The 20,353-nt window shown below is 33.6% G+C and overlaps 3 protein-coding genes across 3 annotated transcripts; 2 read left to right on the top strand and 1 right to left on the bottom strand.

Moving 5' to 3' along the window:
- Window positions 1-32: 32 nt before the first annotated feature.
- On the bottom strand, window positions 33-2,468 carry LOC104815033 (N-alpha-acetyltransferase 50). The gene is made up of 3 exons (XM_010543321.1): window positions 2,180-2,468; window positions 736-858; window positions 33-465 (listed from the first exon to the last, which is right to left on the bottom strand). Exons 1-3 carry the CDS (start codon window positions 2,331-2,333, stop codon window positions 248-250), a joined length of 495 nt encoding a protein of 164 aa, XP_010541623.1. The 5' UTR covers window positions 2,334-2,468; the 3' UTR covers window positions 33-247.
- A 211-nt stretch (window positions 2,469-2,679) lies between these two features.
- Window positions 2,680-4,860, top strand: LOC104815034 (3-hydroxybenzoate 6-hydroxylase 2). Its single transcript, XM_010543322.1, has 4 exons — window positions 2,680-2,955; window positions 3,433-3,737; window positions 3,950-4,160; window positions 4,255-4,860. Exons 1-4 carry the CDS (start codon window positions 2,716-2,718, stop codon window positions 4,756-4,758), a joined length of 1,260 nt encoding a protein of 419 aa, XP_010541624.1. The 5' UTR covers window positions 2,680-2,715; the 3' UTR covers window positions 4,759-4,860.
- Window positions 4,861-12,320: 7,460 nt separating this feature from the next.
- LOC104815035 (probable indole-3-pyruvate monooxygenase YUCCA4) lies at window positions 12,321-15,034 on the top strand. Its single transcript, XM_010543323.2, has 4 exons — window positions 12,321-13,394; window positions 13,513-13,761; window positions 14,042-14,164; window positions 14,690-15,034. The coding sequence occupies exons 1-4, from the start codon at window positions 12,759-12,761 to the stop codon at window positions 14,912-14,914; spliced, it is 1,233 nt and encodes a 410-aa protein (XP_010541625.1). The 5' UTR covers window positions 12,321-12,758; the 3' UTR covers window positions 14,915-15,034.
- The last annotated feature ends 5,319 nt before the right edge of the window (window positions 15,035-20,353 follow it).

Here is a 20,353-nt window from a genome sequence, read left to right on the forward strand (position 1 = left end):
AAAGTTGCTGCTTGTGTTCACAAACAGCGTAGTGGCAATGTAGACTACAAATTTATAAATCTTCTACTTGAAACGGAGGGTTCAGGTTTCGAATAAAAACGAAAATTTTTGGGTCATTGGGACATGTAACAAAAAAACTCAGCAATCCGACCTCAACATGGGAAATCCGATCAATGCAAGAGAGAAAATGAGAAGAACAAAAGCAAATACTGGATTTCCCCAAATCGTAGAATCGATGGATCTTTGATCATTTCTTCACTTGAGGCTGGTCGAGAGACTTCGAGACGACATAGCAGTCCGGTGGCTCGATATTGATGTAATAATTCCGAATGGTATCCCTTATCTCAAACCCGAATTTCTTGTAGAACTTGATTGCATCTTCGTTGTTTGTCTGCACGTGCAAGTATATCTCCGAGATGTTTTGCTTCGAGCACAGTTCAAGAACATGGTTCAAAAGCCTCGAACCTGCAAAAAAAAAAAAAAACAGAGATTCACTCGAAGAAGAGAACTGAATTATCTCGACGTTTAAAGAAAATCGTGCTCGGTAAGGACCAGAACTTGGTAAAAACAAGTTTAAAGATAAATATTAACAACAAAGCTTGAGGGGGGTCAGAACTGAAGTGTAAAACTAGAGTTTGAATCAGAACCGAGATAGGGTCCAACATAATTGATGTTTCTATCAGAATCAAGTCTTAACATACATAGCAGAGAGGATAGAGAGGTTATATCACTCACCAACTCCAAGCCCGCGATATGGAGCGAGGACACCCAATGTCATTATGTAAACACACAAGCCTCCGCCTTCTTTCCTCTCCAGCCGGCAGGCAATAGCTCCGACACAAATGTCACTGTAATATGCTGAAAAAAGGAAGCAAAACCAGGGTCAGGACACGGAAGAGCATTCGTTATTTTCCACGACTGGAGAAAACAATCAAATGAAGTCGGTCAGGGATGAAATATTTCATTTCCTGCTGCATATACCTATTGCCGAACATCCAAACATTGTTCAAACTGGTCAGTGCATCTTGATATGCATATTAAGAAAAAGGGGAAATTTGATTGGCATAAAAGTTTTTGGCTTTTCACTGAAAGAAAAAAAAGGGAACAAGGTGTACAATACAGCAGCTACATTGATCGATAAAATACAATGAATTATGTAGAGGCCGACACGTAAACTACAGAATTTTTTCAACCAAACTATTCTGAACAGACATGAGAAGATAAAACAATAAGGAAAGGAAGGACCAGCCCAGTTCGTATCCCCATCTATTGGGGGTGCTGGGGAAGGGAATATACTAGGCCACTTTACCCCTACATTTCAATGTAGAGAGATGGATTCGAACCCGCGACCTCAGACCCCACGGTAAACGGTTTTACCGCTGAACCAAGTCGGCCCTTCAGAAGATAACACAATAGTTAAGCAAAAAATTTATCTAACTCAAATGGAAATGAAATTCAAATCCCGGCATCCTCCTGTCCAAAGCCTCCATTACTGATGTAGCACAAACAGAAAAAGTTTGAATATGGAATCAGAGGCATGAAAACCAAACAGACCTTACCCAATGGATGCAACTACTAATGTGTTATCAACACTGAGAAAGAAAGAGAAGTCGCAACCATAGCATATAAAAAATAGCGAAGCAAAACCTTGTACCGACATTACTGATTAAACTCGTTTCATCTTATTTTTATCTGCTAGGGGAAAAACGACATGGGTGATGAATTTAGAGGCCAGGAAACCTAGAAATACCGATGAATATAAGCCACAAAGACAACCCGTAGTGTCTAACAGCAAAACCTTCAGCAATGCGAACCAAAGAAACTGAAACTACCACCAATAACTAGTACCACAGAATCTCACAAACCCATATGGAAATCCATTCCTCGTTTGAAAATATGACTTGGTAGGCGAGTTGGGATGAATCGCGCCAACCAAATCATATATATCAGTTCACAATGCAAGCAACCGACATGAGCATTAAGACAAAAGACATTGATGTTCCATTACTCACAAACAGAGAACACAATACAAAACAAGTGATCAGAGACATGTCCCCATTAAAGCTCAAAACACGCAAACACCAATGCCCACGGAAGAACATCATTTCTCATCCCACCGACAGCAGAAATAACATAAAATCTACGGAAATCAAACAGAAACCCAGGTAAGGAACCGAACCAAGCTTGGTGAATTCGCCAGAAACGAGAGCGTCGGCGTAGTACTTGTCGTTGTATCGAACCGGGAACAGAACCGTGTTGAGCTTCTTGAGCTGCATCAGGTTCTTGTCCCTGACACCGTCGAGCGATATGCTCACTTCCCGCCCAGCCCCCATCTCTGTCTTCCTCCTCCGTGGAGAATCAAAAACTCTTCTTCTGCTTGCCCGAGTGAGAGAGGATCCGATTCAGCGTCGTACGGACACACCAGAAGAATATTGGGGGTTCTTGTGAAAATTTGGGAATTTCAGTGGTTTTCTTTCTCTCGTCTTGGAGACGGTCGCAAGCAATCGCAAAGGAAGAACAAATCTATCGGGCCCAACAGGCCCATATATTTCAGCCCTATAAACATTTTGGATCTATTGGGCCTGATGGGCTTTCAATCTACAGTTTTTATTTAATTTTAGACCCATGAAGAAGATTTTTTTCCTCTCTGGTTTATACAAACAAACAGAGAAATTTTACCCTTCAGAAATTGTGAAGCAGAAAAATCGGAGAGAGATGGGGAAGAAGGGGAGAGCAATCATTGTGGGAGGAAGCATAGCGGGCTTATCGTGCGCGCACGCGCTCACGTTAGCGGGATGGGAGGTGTTGGTTTTGGAGAAATCCACAGAACCTCCGGCGCGGAGCCCCACCGGCGCCGGCCTCGGACTCGACCTTCAGTCTCGGCAAGTCATCAGGACCTGGCTTCCTCGTCCTAACCTCTTGGACGACTTCACCTTGCCCCTCTCAATCGACCAGGTATCTATCTCATCATTCTCCCTGAAATCCATTTTCTCTGGAAACAAACAGAAAGTAAAGCTGAGTTCGGCTCCACTCTTCATTGCTTAAACGTTGCTGATTTCATTAGACAATTTGGAAAAATAGGAATCGTTCCAACTTATTGCGAGTTCAACTGAATTCAGGGTCAATGTGGAAATTTATGGCTAAATCAAATCCGGATTGGATTTCATTCTCAATGAACTCAACTCAAGCCTTGATTAGACCATGAATTCAAATCCAAGAACAGGTTAATTTCAACTCGTTTCATTTGGCAATTACTTAAATATGGTGATCAAGTTCATGTTGCGTTTGTGTAACTCTATTTGAACATCGTCGATGTTTAGGAGATTACCATATTCAAACCCGAAGAACAATATCTTTCGTCTTCACGTTACATGAAAGAAGACAGGATGGATATCTGGATTTCTTTATATTGTTTCTTTGTTGCATGTATAGAATCAGACAACTGACAATGGGAAGAAGGGGACTCGGATACTAACACGAGACGAGAACTTCAATTTCCGAGCAGCTTACTGGACAGACATTCATAGTCTTCTGTATAACGCATTGCCTCGAAGCGTTTTCCTGTGGGGTCATCTGTATCTGTCTTTTACTGTTCCACAAGATAAATCCTCCGTCAAGGTCAAGGCCCGGATTCTTGAAACTCAAGAAACCATTGAAATCCGTGGAGATTTACTCGTTGCAGCAGATGGGTGTCTGTCTTCAATCCGCAAAACTTTCCTGCCTGACCTTAAATTGAGGTTTGTGATGAGACACTCTAATCGGTTTAATTTGTTACAGACTTGGATAAGAACTGAAAAATATCTGGATCATATCGATGGACTTTAATACATTCTGGGTTCGTTAAACCTTCCAAGAAACTTTGATTATGTAGACCTGGTTTGGGTTCGATTCGTTGTCAGGTCAGTAATTGTCACCCCTGCAGGATTTCATATAGGTTTTTGGTTTGTAGGTATTCTGGTTATTGTGCATGGAGGGGTGTTCTTGATTTCTCCGGGGATGAGAACTCGGAAATGATCATAGGAATCCGTCGAGCGTATCCGGATCTTGGGAAATGCTTGTACTTTGATCTTGGACCGAAGACTCACAGCGTGCTTTACGAGCTTCTGAACAACAAACTCAATTGGATTTGGTATGTCAACCAACCAGAGCCCCAACTGAAGGTATCTCTCTCTCTCTCTCTCTCTCTCTCTCTCTCTCTCTCTATCTATCTCTCTCTGAGTTACATGCTTCTTCTAATCTCTTACTTCATATCAGAGCAAGTCCGTTACCATGAGTGTAAGCCAAGAAATGATCAAGAAGATGCATCAAGAAGCCGACATGGTCTGGCGTCCCGAGCTGGCAAGACTCATGAAGGAAACAAAAGACCCTTTTCTCAACGTTATATACGACCACGACCCTCTTGAGAACATTGTCTGGGAAAACATCGTACTGGTCGGTGACTCGGCTCACCCCACGACCCCTCACGGTCTAAGAAGCACGAACATGTCGATCCTCGACGCTTTTGTGCTGGGGAAATGCCTCGAGAAACGGGGACGTGAGGATCTGAGCTCGGCCCTCGGGGAGTATCAGAGGATAAGACTGCCTGTTGTTTCCAAGCAAGTTCTACGTTCACGCCGTCTTGGACGCATCAAACAGTTTCATGAGCTTGATGACGGTGATGATAAGCGTTTTGGTTTATTAGAGGATACAGGTAGTGAGGTTTTAGAAGACCTGAAGCAGAGAAGCATGCCCTTCTTCTCTAATGCTCCTCTTGTTTGATGAAATATTGAATCTCAGTGACATTGTGTAATGTAATTATTATACGTACATTATACACATATGTATGTATATTTATTTTCTAATACTTCACACACACATATATATATACACATGCACTATTAAGCAGGCACAAACAGAGAGGATCGTATTTTCAATTTCACATGGATTACAGGTTCTGAGATGTGAATCTAATAGCTGAACCGAATCGAATAACAGCGGTTGGTACTTGTATTTCAATGAATATATATATATATATTGGTTTTTATTAATAAATAATGCGCATTGTGATATGAATTTTTTTTTGGGGGGGGGCGGGGGGCCTTTGATGTGTTTCAATGCCTGGAATGAGAAGTGAATGACATTTTTTTTTTTGTCGTTTAAATCCAAATTGTAATACTGTTGTTGGGATTCCCTGTACCTGTTTATGACTTATCTTGTGCCTACATAAACAACATAAATAATTTTCAATATATGCATAGTATATACACGGTAAAGAATAGTCTGTACTTCATATAAACATACATATCATGAAATGACGGAATTTTTATATAAAATCTAAAAAATATAAAAGCTTAATGCCGGGAGTCGAACCCGGGTCTATTGCTTGGAAGGCAATTATCCTAACCGTTGGACTACAAACGCTTGCTTATAAAGTTACTTTCAAAACTAACCAAATTTAATATTACTTAATTCGACAACCCATAAATTACAAACATGATCTCGAACTTTCTGCTGTCATTAATTTTAATTTTTTTTTTAACAATTCCAATCTCATTAATTTGGAACATGAAATCTAGATATCACAATGTTTAAGAATAGTTAGCAGACCATTACAAATGGACTGTATTGTATTACTGCTCCTCGCCACATGTTAGGAAATATTTTCCCTTAGTTTATTTATTTGGCTAACATCGTTGGGAAACAAGGTATTAAAAAAAAATAACATAACAAAGGGTCAAACCACGCGTCATCAATTCGCTCCCGAGCTGACACGTGGCACACAGCAGTGGCAGCAATCCCGTCATGTGGCGTCACGGTCACCGTTTTCGGCATACCATGTACAGCTCCACTCCACATGTGTGATAAACAGTGCAATATAATATACACCCCATATGTATCTAGCTATATACATATATGCAATTTATTAATATTTATCAACATAATGTGCAGATTTTAAATAGAAAAAAAAAACAGGCGAATGACATATATATTATATATATAATATTGGAATTATGCATTCCACTTGTTGCGAGAGAAGAAGAGTGGGGAGAGAGCCTAAACAAAAACCCTAAGGACAAAAGATGAGTTCAGATTCTCTGAACAAAACAGATGCCCGTGATTACGATCTCACACGCAAACAACACATGCACATATGCATCTCATATACATGTACATCATTCCCTTGTAAGAGTAACTCCATATCTGCACACGTTTGCTGACGCATTATATACATACATATATATATCTACATATATATATATATATATATATATATATATTGTTTTGTGTTTGTTGATTCGACGCAAATGCTCATATGGGAGAACACTGCACATTTTTTTTTCTTTTATAAACACGACACTAATTAAACGGTCTACCCCTTTAAAATATATATAACGTATGGTTACGTATACGATTGAATAATAATAGTGTTATGTGCGCATGCACGCATGCATGTGATCAAAGGATGGAATAAAATATAATTAAGAAAATAAATAAATTAAAAGGAGGGACAAATTGAAGGATAAATTGAAGAGACTGGCAGGGAAATTCCGAAGGCAGTGAGTCAGATGATATCGCAGAGGAAGAAGAAGACATGGGAAGATGACGCTCTCCGCGGGGCCCACGGGTCCTTACACATCGATCGTAGATGCCCCCTCCTATATATATATTCCTCGTCCCTCTCCATGCATGGACCATTTTCCTATTCTCTGTATTTTACCCCCACGCCACTGTAAAAACTAATATTTTTTATTTATTACAACTTATATATATACGCACACTATTCAAAATCCTCAACATTTACCGTCCATATTACCGTTCATATTGCCAGAATTAATAATATATATCCATGGGGAACTCGAGCTAATTCATTGAGCAGTAGTCGTATTGATTTATCAAGAAGTATGGATTCAAATCCATTTTTAATATTATTGTTACGTGGAAATGAATATTTTATCAAATGTAAAAACTATTGCAATTGTAGTAAAATATAACCCAGGATCTTATAGAAAAATATATAAACCAGGCAATATTTTTACAAACATAATTGTATTTTGTAATAAATATTTTTAAATTTGGAGACAACGAGATCCATATCCCATTTTTTTTTTTAATTTGGGAACACAACACATATAACCACAAACGGGTTTTATGTATTTAAATCTAGCCGTGCTCTTAACATAGTCAATAACATTGATAACGTTATAATTATACGCAATTTCTACGAATTATTTCATTCTATATATATATATCCTTAGGCTTATTGTTTAAGAAAGGTAAATCTAAAATTAATCATGAGGCGCGTGAGAGATGCATGTGGAGTATTTTATTAGAGATGTAAAATGCATTATGCATGGCATGTTCATCATTTAAATATTGTTAATCATGAAATTAACAAGTATATTCTAATTTAAATTAGCATGGGATACTATTTCGGCCAACCTAATAATGTGTCTCCTTATCAATAATATAATTAATCAATAAAATAGTATTCTATATAACATAAATACTACGCATAAAAATATATAATAAAAGTCTAAATAATTAATATATGCAAGAGACTTGAAGAACTTTGACAAAAAAAAAAAAAAGAGACTTGAAGAACATAAAAAGATAAAAATGAATAATACAAAAAATCCTCTAACAGATATATTTTGATAAAAACTGAAGGTAATCTCAATTAATTATTCAGAAGATTCATGGAAAACATCATTCTCATACATAGCTTATATATGTTTTACAATTCGGACGCATGTTTCGTGTATAAATGACGTATATATAGTCGAATTTCAAAATTAATATTTCATGAAGACGTTAAATTGGCGATTTATAAATTAATGATAACTATGCGATTCACGATTATAAATCTATGATTATATGGATATGGTTTTCGTATAGGATGAGATTTTGTCCACGATATGTGGTCGAATACAAGTCATTAACAATTACGTCTAACATGCATTAATCATTGGTTTTGCCACCACCATGCTTTATAGGGTTATATATGTAATTATCAGGAGTATAGTTAACCCTAATACACTTGTATAAATATCCTTGCTAAGGTTAATGAGAAGGTTACGTGTTCAAACCTATTATGCTTAATACATCTAATTATTTTATTAATTACATTAGCTTCGAAAAACTGCATCTTGAGTAGGTAAATCGCAATTATCATCGCATCTCTCGGGGCGGCATAATTAACCTGAATTTATAATATTAAAGATCCCATAATTTTAAGAAAACATTAAAAAAAGAGTCATCTTTACCCTCATTAAATTACGTGACTTTAATATTACATTAATGTTTTTAATTAAGAATAAAATTGGATTTTTTTAAAATGACACATATTAAATAACAAAAAAAAATTTCCAAACCACCTCTATTTAGAAAATGGAGAGAGTAATATTTATTTGAAACTTGTCCATAATAGAAAAACGTTTGTTGAGCCGCCGCTCATTTATACGAATCTATGACACATACATAGGTAATTAAATCAGTCGTAATTAATGGACAACAGGTAAACAAGTAAAGAATCGAACCCTCGTTCTCTCGATATATTGACCATACTCCTTACAACGGTCTTCCCCTATAGTCGTCGATATTTAAGTGTATATATATGCGTATCGACAAAACATATATTATTTGGAGCACCCGAAATTACGAGGAAACTGAATAAAACATCATGACTTCACATGAAACATTGTGGGGGGAAAAAGAGGCTTTGAATGGAAACTAGGGGAGAGTTAAGGAAGTGGAGGGCGGCGGCATTAGTTTGACATTTAACAACGCATGCATGCATGCTCATTAGCATTTGGATTTGGTTGAAAGCTTCACTAATAATATGCTAATATTATATTTCCACTAATTAACATATGTTCAAACCACAAATATCCACCCACCAAATGATAATTAATATTACCCGTTCCATTTTCGATAAAAAAAAAAAATCCACGCATTTTTTCAGTTTATGTGTTGGTAGAAATAAACGATAGCATCATATGATATATGGCGGATATTTTAATAAAACAAATATATATATATATATATATATATATATATATATTCTAAATCCTTGCGGGAGATTGTCTCCATTCACCGTATATATATAATTTCTAGCGTAGACAAATATAAATTCATTATATAGCGAAACAATATATTCAGTTCATGATATATATATGGTATGTATTTTAGTGTATATACATACATATATATTGGATTTCTAGAAAAAGAAAAGCATAATGGGGGGTTAATAAGGCTTTTCCTCTTGCTTAAGGTTTAATTTATCATGCTTTGATAATTATTAAGTCCTCTATACATTCTAATGATGGAACTACAGGTCAGAAGGCCTTTTTTAGACCTTTGTTAAAGCAAAAGATCTTCATTAATTATATCATTAGACATTTAATTACATTAATTTTTTTTTTCAACTTTAATTATCCGTTTCCCCTTCACCTCTGTAAACTTTCGGTAGGAGCCCAAATAAAATATTACCACAGTTATATCATAATCGGGTTTCCAATTATATTGATCGCAAACTCATCGAGGTGCCACATGATATATATCCAATATGTGGTATAAAATCGGAGTTTATTTGATTATAATTCCGAATTAAACCTTATTTTATAGTCGAAGTATTTGAATTCGTTTCGATTATATAAATTTATGAGTCAGTTATTAGCTAAATATTAATATTGGTTTCCAACAACGTAAAAGTTATGAAAAAATCACACAACCGGATTTCTTGGTTCTTCATATGACTAATAACTCGCATGAAATATCCCGTGTTGGAATAACATAATCTCAACTCGGGACTCGTTAGATCCCGTATCCAAACAGGATCCTTCCATTGACCTCCTCCCCCACAAGATCCCCTTGTTTCCCGTTGACCAACAGTCTTACACTTTGAGTTTTCCCTGTCCTCGTATTGTCAACCCAGCTTTGGACATCGATGCTCTAATTATTAGATTTGTTTTCTCAAATCATTTCATTTATTTATTTGTTTATAATCCGAAATTTCACAAATACTTTGTTTCATTTAAATCTTTTAGAAAACCGAAAAAAATATGTGAATATCTCTTATCTCTCTAAAAATGGATACTCGAATATGGATTAGATAAAAAACTTTAATCATTTTATGCCAATTGAGCCATAATCATTTCTTTTTATTTCTCTTTAATTTTCCTTTTATTTTCTCGATCTTATTTAATGAATTATAGTGTTTTCTTGTAATACATGCTAATGAAAATAACAAATGCAACCCTTGATTTGTCTTTTATTTGGTTTTATTCTCTTGTTTTTTTTTAAACCGTCAATGCGTACATCCCCACTGATTTTCAATCATTTTCAAATTTTTGACGTCGAACGATCCTTGTTTTATGATTTTAGACCCATTTCAATTAGTGTCAATTTAAATACAATCATTAAAGAAACAAATTTAGGAAGCTTAATTAGTGTCCTTATCACTTGTAATTGTGCAAAATTTTTTTTATTTCAATATTTCATCTTTGTTGTTTTCCCATCTCAAAGGGTTAGTACTGTTTACTATCTTTCACTAATTACTAGAATCTGTATATTCATCAAACTAAAAAAAATCGCTATATCGTCTTGTAAGGCTTTGCATATATTCATAAATTGCACGTCTTTTATTTTTATTTTTATGATTTTAGATGATATTCTAAATATATTTCTATTATATATAAATTATTGGGAAACATTTTAGTTTGGTTTTATATTAGTTTATGTATAAATTGTATATGTATCATTATCAAATCAAAATTATGTTCAAAATATATATAATTAATTATATAAATATGAATAGAATTCTGTTCTTTTGGAAAATTACATGATAATATAATTACAATAGAAGATGTAAAATGCGTTACCATTTTTAGAAGTTTTATGGGAAATATGCAAATTATAACACAATTTAAATTTAAAAAAAAAAGCCACAAAATTGTTCATGCACTTAGTTAAAACTTCCATTGCAAATTTAACCCAAATTATAGCTACTAATTCTATAGTTAATGATTATATATTGCATTATAATTTTCTCTGAAAATTTCTATTTGGAATTTCATTACAAATACTAATGAGTATTTATGTTGGGGTAGCATTAACTTTACGAATACTAATTTGTGTTGAAATATGCATCATTAGTATAAAATGCAAATTTGCATCACAGTTGTTTTATATTTCTAATGCTATTTTAAAAATATCCGAATTTTCAAAGCACAATTCTGTGTCACATTTGTTTGGAAATCTTGTTTTCAAAGCAAATTTATCTATTTCCAAACAATATTGCATTGAAATTTTTATTGGTTTTATATGGTATTACTAATATTAATCCGTAATATTTTTGAATGGATATGTTGAGATTATTTAAAGCCTATTTTTGACTTTTTGGATATTTTAAACAATGACATAAATATCAACAAAAAGGATGATATAGAGTATTTATAAATATTTTGTAGGTTTTAAAAATTCATTTTATAATTTATTTAGGTAAAAATATCAAGTTTTACATTGAAAATTATAAATGCAAATGCCGAACACGGTTTGCAATTTCATCCGCGCTATAAAAAGCACAAATGATATATACCACAAGATATTTGATCCACCAAACATCATTAAACAATTGTCTATGATTAATCTTCGGTAATACCATCCATATTAAATATATATACCCAATAACTTCGGTCTTTTCTTCGCCGGCCATTAAATAGAGTCGGAGACTTCGTGCATTGTTTACTTTATTATTATTATTATTATTATTATTATTATTATTATTATTATTATTATTATTATTATTATTATTATTATTATTATTATTATTATTATTATTATTATTATTATTATTATTATTATTATTTGTTTTGTTTTGTTGTTGTTGTTGTTAAAAAACCTAATGGTTCATTATATCTATCAAAATTATCAAATAAATTCACAAAACAATCTGATACCTTTTCCTGTTTATCACAGCATTAGCTATATATGCATATATATAATGTGTTCACACACATTTTATATTTATATAATGTGTGAACACATTAAATATGTGAGTATTTGAGGAAAATTACTAAATTGAAATGATTTAAGTTATAGAGATTTAGGTAATGAATTTGTGATATATTAAATGAATTCGTATAATTATTATCTTTTTTTTTTTCAGGGAGGAGGGATACACCTCAATTTGGAACCAATCTATTGATGTTTTAAAACTAAAAGTTTGACTAATAATAGAAGAATCTTTGCCGAAGATTTTCCAGAGGCATATTTAATACCTGCGCCATTCTTCTCCCTTTGGCCTGCTCCTACGCTATCTAAGCCATTACACTCAATCTCTCTCTCTCTCTCTCTCTCCAGTCTCCACACAACAGGAACACGAAGAAGATGAACAACCCAGTAATCAACACTTAGCATTGAAAAACACGATCCCAAAATCCTTTCCTTTTCTCTCACGCCTCCTCTCTCTCTCTCTCTCTCTCTCTCTCTCTCTCTCTCTCTCTCTCTCTCTCTCTCTCTCTCTCTCTCTCTCTGTTGCATTAAAACTCATTTCTCTCTCAGTTACACACACTCAGAGTCTCAGACACTCTGTTTTTCATTTAAACCCACTCTCTCTCTCGTTTTCCAATCTGTTTTAAGTTTCCCACTTCGTTTTGTTTGGATTTTCCCGAGAAAAACAATCAAGAAGAGACCCTAAGACAGAGCCTCTTAGGCTTGTACTGATAAAGCTAGCAGCTTTTTTTACTCGCTACTCTGTTTTTTTTCCTTGATTTTCCGACATGGGTTCTCTCAGCGTCGTGGATAAACAATCACAAGACGTAACCTTCGTTCGCGGTCCGATCATCGTCGGGGCGGGCCCTTCCGGTTTAGCCGTCGCGGCCTGTTTGTCAAACCGGGGTATACCATCGCTTATCCTCGAGAAATCTAATTGCATAGCTTCTCTATGGCAGAACCGGACCTATAGCCGACTCAAGCTCCATCTCCCGAAACACTTCTGCGAGCTTCCACTGATGGGTTTCCCCCAAAACTTCCCGAAATACCCCTCCAAGCATCAATTCATCTCCTACGTTGAATCCTACGCCGCCCGGTTCGGTATAAACCCGAAATTTAACCAAACGGTCGAGAAAGCCGAATTCGATACCGGTTCTCGGTTATGGAGGGTGACGACGCAAGACGGAGAATACACGTCGAGATGGCTTGTCGTGGCAACAGGGGAAAACGCCGACCCGGTGGTTCCGGATATACCCGGTTTGGAGAAGTTTACCGGGCCGGTGGTTCACACGAGTGTGTATAAGTCCGGTTTAGAGTTCGCATACCAGAGGGTTTTGGTGATTGGGAGTGGGAATTCCGGTATGGAAGTATGCTTGGATCTCTCAAGCCACAACGCTCTGCCTCATATGGTCGTTAGGAACACTGTGAGTCACGTTTTTAATTATTATCATTATTTATGCTTTATTATTAGTATGCCATTTTAATATTAAATAAAACGCTTTTTAATTGTGATTTGAAATATTCGATTTCTCCTCGGCGCAGGTACATGTGTTACCGAGAGAGTTTTTTGGAGTGTCGACGTTCGGGATAGCAATGACGCTTCTCAAATGGTTCCCTCTAAAGCTTGTGGACAGCTTATTAGTGCTTCTCGCTAATCTCACTCTGGGAAATACCGATAAATTCGGCCTCCGGCGGCCGAAAACCGGACCTATTCAGCTCAAGAACGTCACCGGAAAAACCCCGGTCCTCGACGTCGGTGCCATATCTTTGATCAAATCCGGAAAAATTAGGGTACTTGGCTTTGTATCTTTATATTATACGATTTATTATATATATATATATATATCCAATACACCACATAAAAATTTCTTGTAACGTTTTCTTATGAATTGCTGTCATTAAATAATCATTGCTTCTAATGATTTTCTTGGCCCTTTTAACATGTTGATCTTGATGGCAAACTGATATTTAGCAATTTTAGGTTATTTTAATAGAGTTGGAGTGAATATTTGAATTTTTATATATATATTTTTGTGTCCTAAAACAGGTGTCTTGCTGTTTTTTTTTTCAGGTGATGCAAGGGGTGAAGGAGATCACAAAAAATGGAACGAAGTTTTTGGATGGAAAATATATGAAATTCGATTCAATAATATTGGCGACGGGGTATAAGAGCAATGTGCCCAACTGGCTCAAGGTATATATTATATATGACGATGCCGATGACGTATTTATTTATATAATTATTGAAATTATAAAATAATTAGTATATGTTGAGTGTTATATATATATATATATATATATATATATATATATATTATTGAGAATCATCCATCACTTTCTATGATTAGGACACTACATACATGCAAGGAAGATGAGAAAAAGTCCAAAACTCCTCTTTTCTCCATGCAAAATGGAATAAAACCTCTGAGGCCACAGTTTTGGCTTCTTCCATTATATAGAAATTCTTCTGTTGTTTCGCTTTCTCCCCCCTAATAATTTAATTAATTATTATGATTTATTTTATACAATTGATTATATAACATTATTAATACCCTCTTTTGTTATATATATATATGTACAGAAATTCATCTGTCGTTTCGCTTTCTATCTCTAATAATAACAACAACAACAATAATAATAATAATAATAATAATAATAATAATAATAATAATAATAATAATAATAATAATAATCTTTTGCATTTGCGTTGCCATTGCAGGGGAGTGACTTTTTCACGGAGGAAGGAATGCCAAAGACGCCGTTTCCCAACGGATGGAAAGGAGATAACGGATTGTACGCCGTTGGTTTCACGAGGAGAGGGATGCTGGGAACGTCATCTGACGCCGTCAAGATCGCCGGCGACATAGCGGGGCAGTGGATGGAAATTGAGGGCATGAAAAATAACGTTATTAATAATGCCCTTATAAATGGAAATCAAGTATAACTATCAATGGTCTTTATAGCTCGTGATGTAAATTACAAGAATTTTGCTAGTCACGGTACATTTGTGTAATTTTTTTTTAAACTCCTTTTTCTTTTGTGTAATCGTTGTTCTAAATTCACCGTAAAAGTTATTCGCTATTTTGATTTTTGTTTCTTCTAAAATTGAAGGAAAAATAGATACGTATGTTTAGTCCGATGATAATAATAATACTATAGCCTCCCAAATATGGTTATAATTAGCCGTAACGAGTTTTTAATATATTTCTTTTATAAAGCCATTAATATTAATTTAATTGATCAAATCACATGAGAATGTGAGAAATATAAATAGATAATCAAATGCATGCATAGCATACAGTATTCTCCCTCTCTTCTGTATATATATGTTCTGTTTCTAGAGTAATTGTGTTAATGTGTATAATATATATTCTACGACAAAATTATAAGTATATATATAATCAGCTATAAGCCTAATTAGGTTTTGGGATATAGGTTTATGATTTCGCCATCATTTTGACATGAAATAGACAGATGATGATTGTTGAGGATACAACACATGAGAATAAAAATAATATTTTGTAGTGAATATATATATATACATATATATATATATATATTGCAAGTGAAAAATGTATTATGCGATCCAACATTTTTAATTTCTCAAACGTTTTTCAATATAATGTATTTTTATTATTCATCGGTAATGATGAGTTCTGAAGGTTTTGTATCATCTTCGTACGAGTCGAGAACTATCAGACAGACACGACTCGCTCTTCAACACTTTTTATGCTTACGTCATAAATACGCCCACACAAAGGACATATATCTTAAATTTATACACTTTTTTGGGACAAAATTATGCTTTAATTCGTTATTGACTTTTTTGAGTTAAGAATGACGTAGAATTATATGTACTAATATTAATTATTTTTGCAGAGAATATTTTACTATATATAGTAAAATTTAGTCTTATATTATAAGAAAACTTGTGTATCTATTATCTGGCGTTCATCGAGTTCAATAAATTAATAATAGTGTACGTTGGTAATAAAAAAATTCATGGACAGTATTTTTTTTACGCAAAACCATTAAAATGTTGTTAATTTATAAATAATAATTAAATAAGATTTATTTTATTTTTGAATTCCGAGTAAAAAATAATTTTCTCCGCACGCGTTACGGCAACTCAGTCGCTGACATCATCTTCCTTTCGTTTGCGTTTTTATTTTCGTATTATATAATATTTTGTTTTTCACAATTATTGATTGATCATTTACTTGTCCATTTAATTTTACATCTCGACCTCTGAAGCCTAGCTGCACCTTCCTGACTCACACCTTTCAGCAGTTTCTAGCGACAGGTTGAAAAATGATATAGTGAGAAGATACATACATATATATATATATATATATTCAGTATAGCTACTACATATATGAATATGTGTTATTTAAATCTTGACACATGTTTTTATTGTTTTGACACTTTTCACATGATTTTTTAGAAAATAAACAATTATAAATGACTCCTTCCATTTATTTTACAATGTAAAAATTTCTAATATGATACATTAAAATTCAAAAATTCAATTCCAAAATTAAAAAGAAAATAAATAAAAAGGACATATAAATTTAGAGTAATATATGTTAAATTTTCTAAATAAAAAATATATGAATGGAAAATCATATTTCTTTTATAAATAAAAATTGTGTATTCATTCTTAATATAAAAGATTGATAATCATCGTAATAAATTTAAAAAATTGGTAACTGTTGGATTGCTATTATTCTAAAGACGTATGTTCTTATTTGAATATTGTATCATTTGATTAAAAGTGATTTGAAATCGTTAGATCAAAATTTGAAATACAATTATATTTTTACATGATGTCAATGATTGGAAATTTGAAATGACACATTTTAATTTCTGGATATACCTATATATTTATTAATGTTACATTTTTACACTTTCTTTTATGATTTCCTTAAAAAAAATTCAGGATTCAAATATCCATAAAATACTTATATTTATTCAAAAAGGAGAATAACGTGAATACAAATTTATAATATCTACAATTGAAGAAACAGTGGGCGAATGATCGAAAAGGTATTGCTCTTTGGGTCCCGGTCGACTGTTCAAATCCAGCTGTTGGGAAGGGAGGAGTGTATTTACTTGTTGAAAGGGTGTTGCTCTTTGGGCCTCCATCGCCAATTACTCTAAAGACTGCGAATATGAGGGGATGTAGGTTGAGTTGAACCTCTAGATTAAAAAAAAAAAATTAACAAATAGAGTTGACGCGCCAAGAGAGGCGAGTGAGGCTAAGGGGGGAAGTGGAGCCTGTGGACACAGAGGATCATGCATGGGAATAGAAGTTGTACCTGTGGCCTATTTATATATATATATATATACACACACGCAATTGTACCTTTGATAATATAACAATTATAATTATAAAATCCTTCAACTTGCTCTTCCGCTATTTGTTGAGTCCATGCATCGCACTACGTGAGATAACACATCGGACATATATATGGGTCTCCATTTTGCATGTACTTATTTTCAATTATTTTCAGCTATATAAGCGCGCGCGCACACACACATATATATATATATATATGATATAGTTCCGGGTTTTAAAAAAATTCTATTGTTAAATTTTCTTACTAATAATCTATACATATTAAAAACATGTTTAGAGTTAATATTAGTTTTATATAAATTAATTTAAATCATCAAAATTAAGTATTGGAGTGAGTTATATTCTTCTAATAATACTCTATATCCACACACACGCCTCTATATATATATATATATATATATATATACATATATATAGATGGCGGTGCTCTGGTGTCTGCCATTTTTCACGTCGAAGACTGACTATGGGTAGTGATGAAGTGATGATGACATATGATTGAGAGTTATCAATTCTTAACACCTTAATATAATTAAATCAAAAAATTCTCTTATATGTGTATATATATATTTATTGATTATATTATATTATAATAGTTCTGGGCCCCACATCCTTTGCAATATCTCAGTGGTACGTTGCTTTATTGAGCAGCCTCACCTTAGCTGACAAATTTTTCAAAACTGAATATGTCATCTTTTTTTTTTTGTAGGATGAGAGTGAGATGGACCTCTCAATATCCCATAATCTCTTAATTCCACGTGTCTTGGTCCGAGATTCTTATATATGTATATGCATAGGCCGATCAAGAAAATATTATAAATGAGGGTAAAATTTTATGCATTTAATTTTAAAATCAAATTTTAGCAATTTGACATTTTTCTATTCTTTGTAATTTTACAAAATTTCTTAGAAAATTTAACATTTTTTTTAATTAGATATATAGGGCCAGTAATCCAGAATATATATAAATAATTTAAATGGTGTGGGGTCCATGATAAAATTCAGCGGGGGACATTAACACATTTTGGTTAAAATTTTAGTAAACTTTATAATTAATATATTTAAAAAAAACAGTGGGGGCTAGTAACCCCACTCCTTATAACGTAGATCCGTCTCTGTGTATATGTATGTACGTCTGTGTATATGTATGTACGTGTGAAATCGATAAAATTGGATGATTAACATGATCACGCTTGGACTTTTGGAAGCCCTAAGCAAGCTGAATAAAAATGTAGTATAGTCTTAGTTTGAAACCATACAAATTTATAATATTGGAAGAATCTTTATAATTACAGAAATAATGTACATTGGATTCATAGTTATTCTAAGAAATTAGATTGGAACGAACCGTGGCCAACGGTGGGTCCGAAGAATGTTAGTAGGGGTTTTGAATTTTGATGAGATATGGGAAAGATTCGGTGCGGCGATGTACATGTGGAATGCAATTAGCTACCGTCGGATTAAAGATCCGATATGAGTGGACGGTCACGATAAAATTACACAGAAGAGTTCATCTATTGGGCTTCTATGGAGAATCTGGAAAGCGCATGTATATACTTTGGGCTCAATCAGACAATTTATTCGGCCCAAAGTATTTTGAAAGCGTTTTCTTACGTTCTCGATTTGACCCCACTATTTTCATTATTTGAATCTTGCCCCCAGGGGACTTTGAGTTTAAGAAATTAAATTTGTGTCGGAAGTCCTGTTATACACAGAGCCTCACGCACACAATATATAGTATATTGGTCGCTAATTGGCCTAATTGTGACCTTTTAGTGCATTATATTATAGACTTACTTTTTATTTATGGAAAATGTGATAAAATTAAATTAGAATTTACAAATAAAAATAAAAATGATTTTATAGATCGAAACTGAATTTACGTTTTTGTGTTGTCCTGAAAATTGAGAGGCTTTCTATAACACTTGTTCCCTCTACGTGGGATTCGATACTTAGATTACTGTTACGAGCCGTACAACTTGTGGAAGTGGTTTAGATTCTTCATAACTTTGTCGGGTTGATTTTTCCATTGGAGGAAGAGGTCCCTCCCAAGAGCGTTTGACCTTTTTTTTTAAATTATCGAAATTATAAAATAATTAGTATATGTTGAATTGAGCATTACTAAGTAGAAGTAGGTCCATTTGAATTTTATATTACCATTTAACTATAGTCTTTCCACCTATATATATATATATATATGCATTTTTTTTTAATTTTTGGAAACCCGCCTCGGCCCCTTCGCGCCGAATACCGTAACGTCTTTAGGCCGGACAAATGACACGATATCGCAGACAATAAATCCACTCAGACTCCACGCAATAGCCGACAAACTACGTGTAGCATATTTGTTTTATATTTGATTTTTGTGTTAGTCATTTATTATACAATTACAAAAATTATTGTAGATTTTAATGTTTTTTCCACTAAACTAGTTAATTTTTATTTCAGTCGTGAATTAATTTATTTCATAAAAAGAATAAATGGTAAAAGATAAATAAATATCATAACATAAAAGATAGCTTTCATTCAATAAAAAGAGATTCTGTGGCAGTCCACGGTTTTGTTTATTTTCCCCATTCAAAGTTTCGGAAAACTAGCGGTCGAATTTCTTACGATATTAGAAACCCACAAATTTAGAAAAAAAAATAATATAAACGACTATTGGATTTTAATTTATATTTCCAAAACCTATCTGATATCTTTTACGTAATAATAAGTATTTTATGCATAATCAGAAAATATTCCTAAGTGTGATTTCCAATCAAGGGAAGAAATATACCATTTTTAAAATTTGAATATATAAATTTTGGTATAAACAAAAGTTTCGTTTTGTTATCCAACTTTCCATTTTATACCAATAATTCATGCTTATTTTATTTTTTATTTTTTACATTTCGAGCCAGCCAATTTTCCATTTAATTTACTTACAGTTCACATTGGATATTTGACGGCTTTCTAGTACCGAGATGTGAAAAATGTAAACGGGCCCCAATTGAAGAGAGAAGTGTAAATCTAAAGCCCGCAATG

The sequence above is a fragment of the Tarenaya hassleriana genome, unplaced genomic scaffold, assembly GCF_000463585.1.
Source record: "Tarenaya hassleriana unplaced genomic scaffold, ASM46358v1 Cleome22, whole genome shotgun sequence".
In the NCBI taxonomy this organism is placed as follows: domain Eukaryota; kingdom Viridiplantae; phylum Streptophyta; class Magnoliopsida; order Brassicales; family Cleomaceae; genus Tarenaya; species Tarenaya hassleriana.

What these genes read in the sequence shown, in the direction of transcription:
- LOC104815033 (XM_010543321.1), bottom strand. Translation starts at nt 2,333, where the DNA reads ATGGGGGCTGGGCGGGAAGTGAGCATATCGCTCGACGGTGTCAGGGAC. An exon ending in TGGCGAATTCACCAAGCTTG is followed by an intron (nt 859 to 2,179) that starts GTTCGGTTCCTT and finishes TCCTTTTTTCAG; the next exon opens with CATATTACAGTGACATTTGT. An exon ending in ATATCGCGGGCTTGGAGTTG is followed by an intron (nt 466 to 735) that starts GTGAGTGATATA and finishes TTTTTTTTGCAG; the next exon opens with GTTCGAGGCTTTTGAACCAT.
- LOC104815034 (XM_010543322.1), top strand. Translation starts at nt 2,716, where the DNA reads ATGGGGAAGAAGGGGAGAGCAATCATTGTGGGAGGAAGCATAGCGGGC. An exon ending in TGCCCCTCTCAATCGACCAG is followed by an intron (nt 2,956 to 3,432) that starts GTATCTATCTCA and finishes TTGCATGTATAG; the next exon opens with AATCAGACAACTGACAATGG. An exon ending in CTGCCTGACCTTAAATTGAG is followed by an intron (nt 3,738 to 3,949) that starts GTTTGTGATGAG and finishes TTTGGTTTGTAG; the next exon opens with GTATTCTGGTTATTGTGCAT.
- LOC104815035 (XM_010543323.2), top strand. Translation starts at nt 12,759, where the DNA reads ATGGGTTCTCTCAGCGTCGTGGATAAACAATCACAAGACGTAACCTTC. An exon ending in ATATGGTCGTTAGGAACACT is followed by an intron (nt 13,395 to 13,512) that starts GTGAGTCACGTT and finishes TCCTCGGCGCAG; the next exon opens with GTACATGTGTTACCGAGAGA. An exon ending in ATGTGCCCAACTGGCTCAAG is followed by an intron (nt 14,165 to 14,689) that starts GTATATATTATA and finishes TTGCCATTGCAG; the next exon opens with GGGAGTGACTTTTTCACGGA.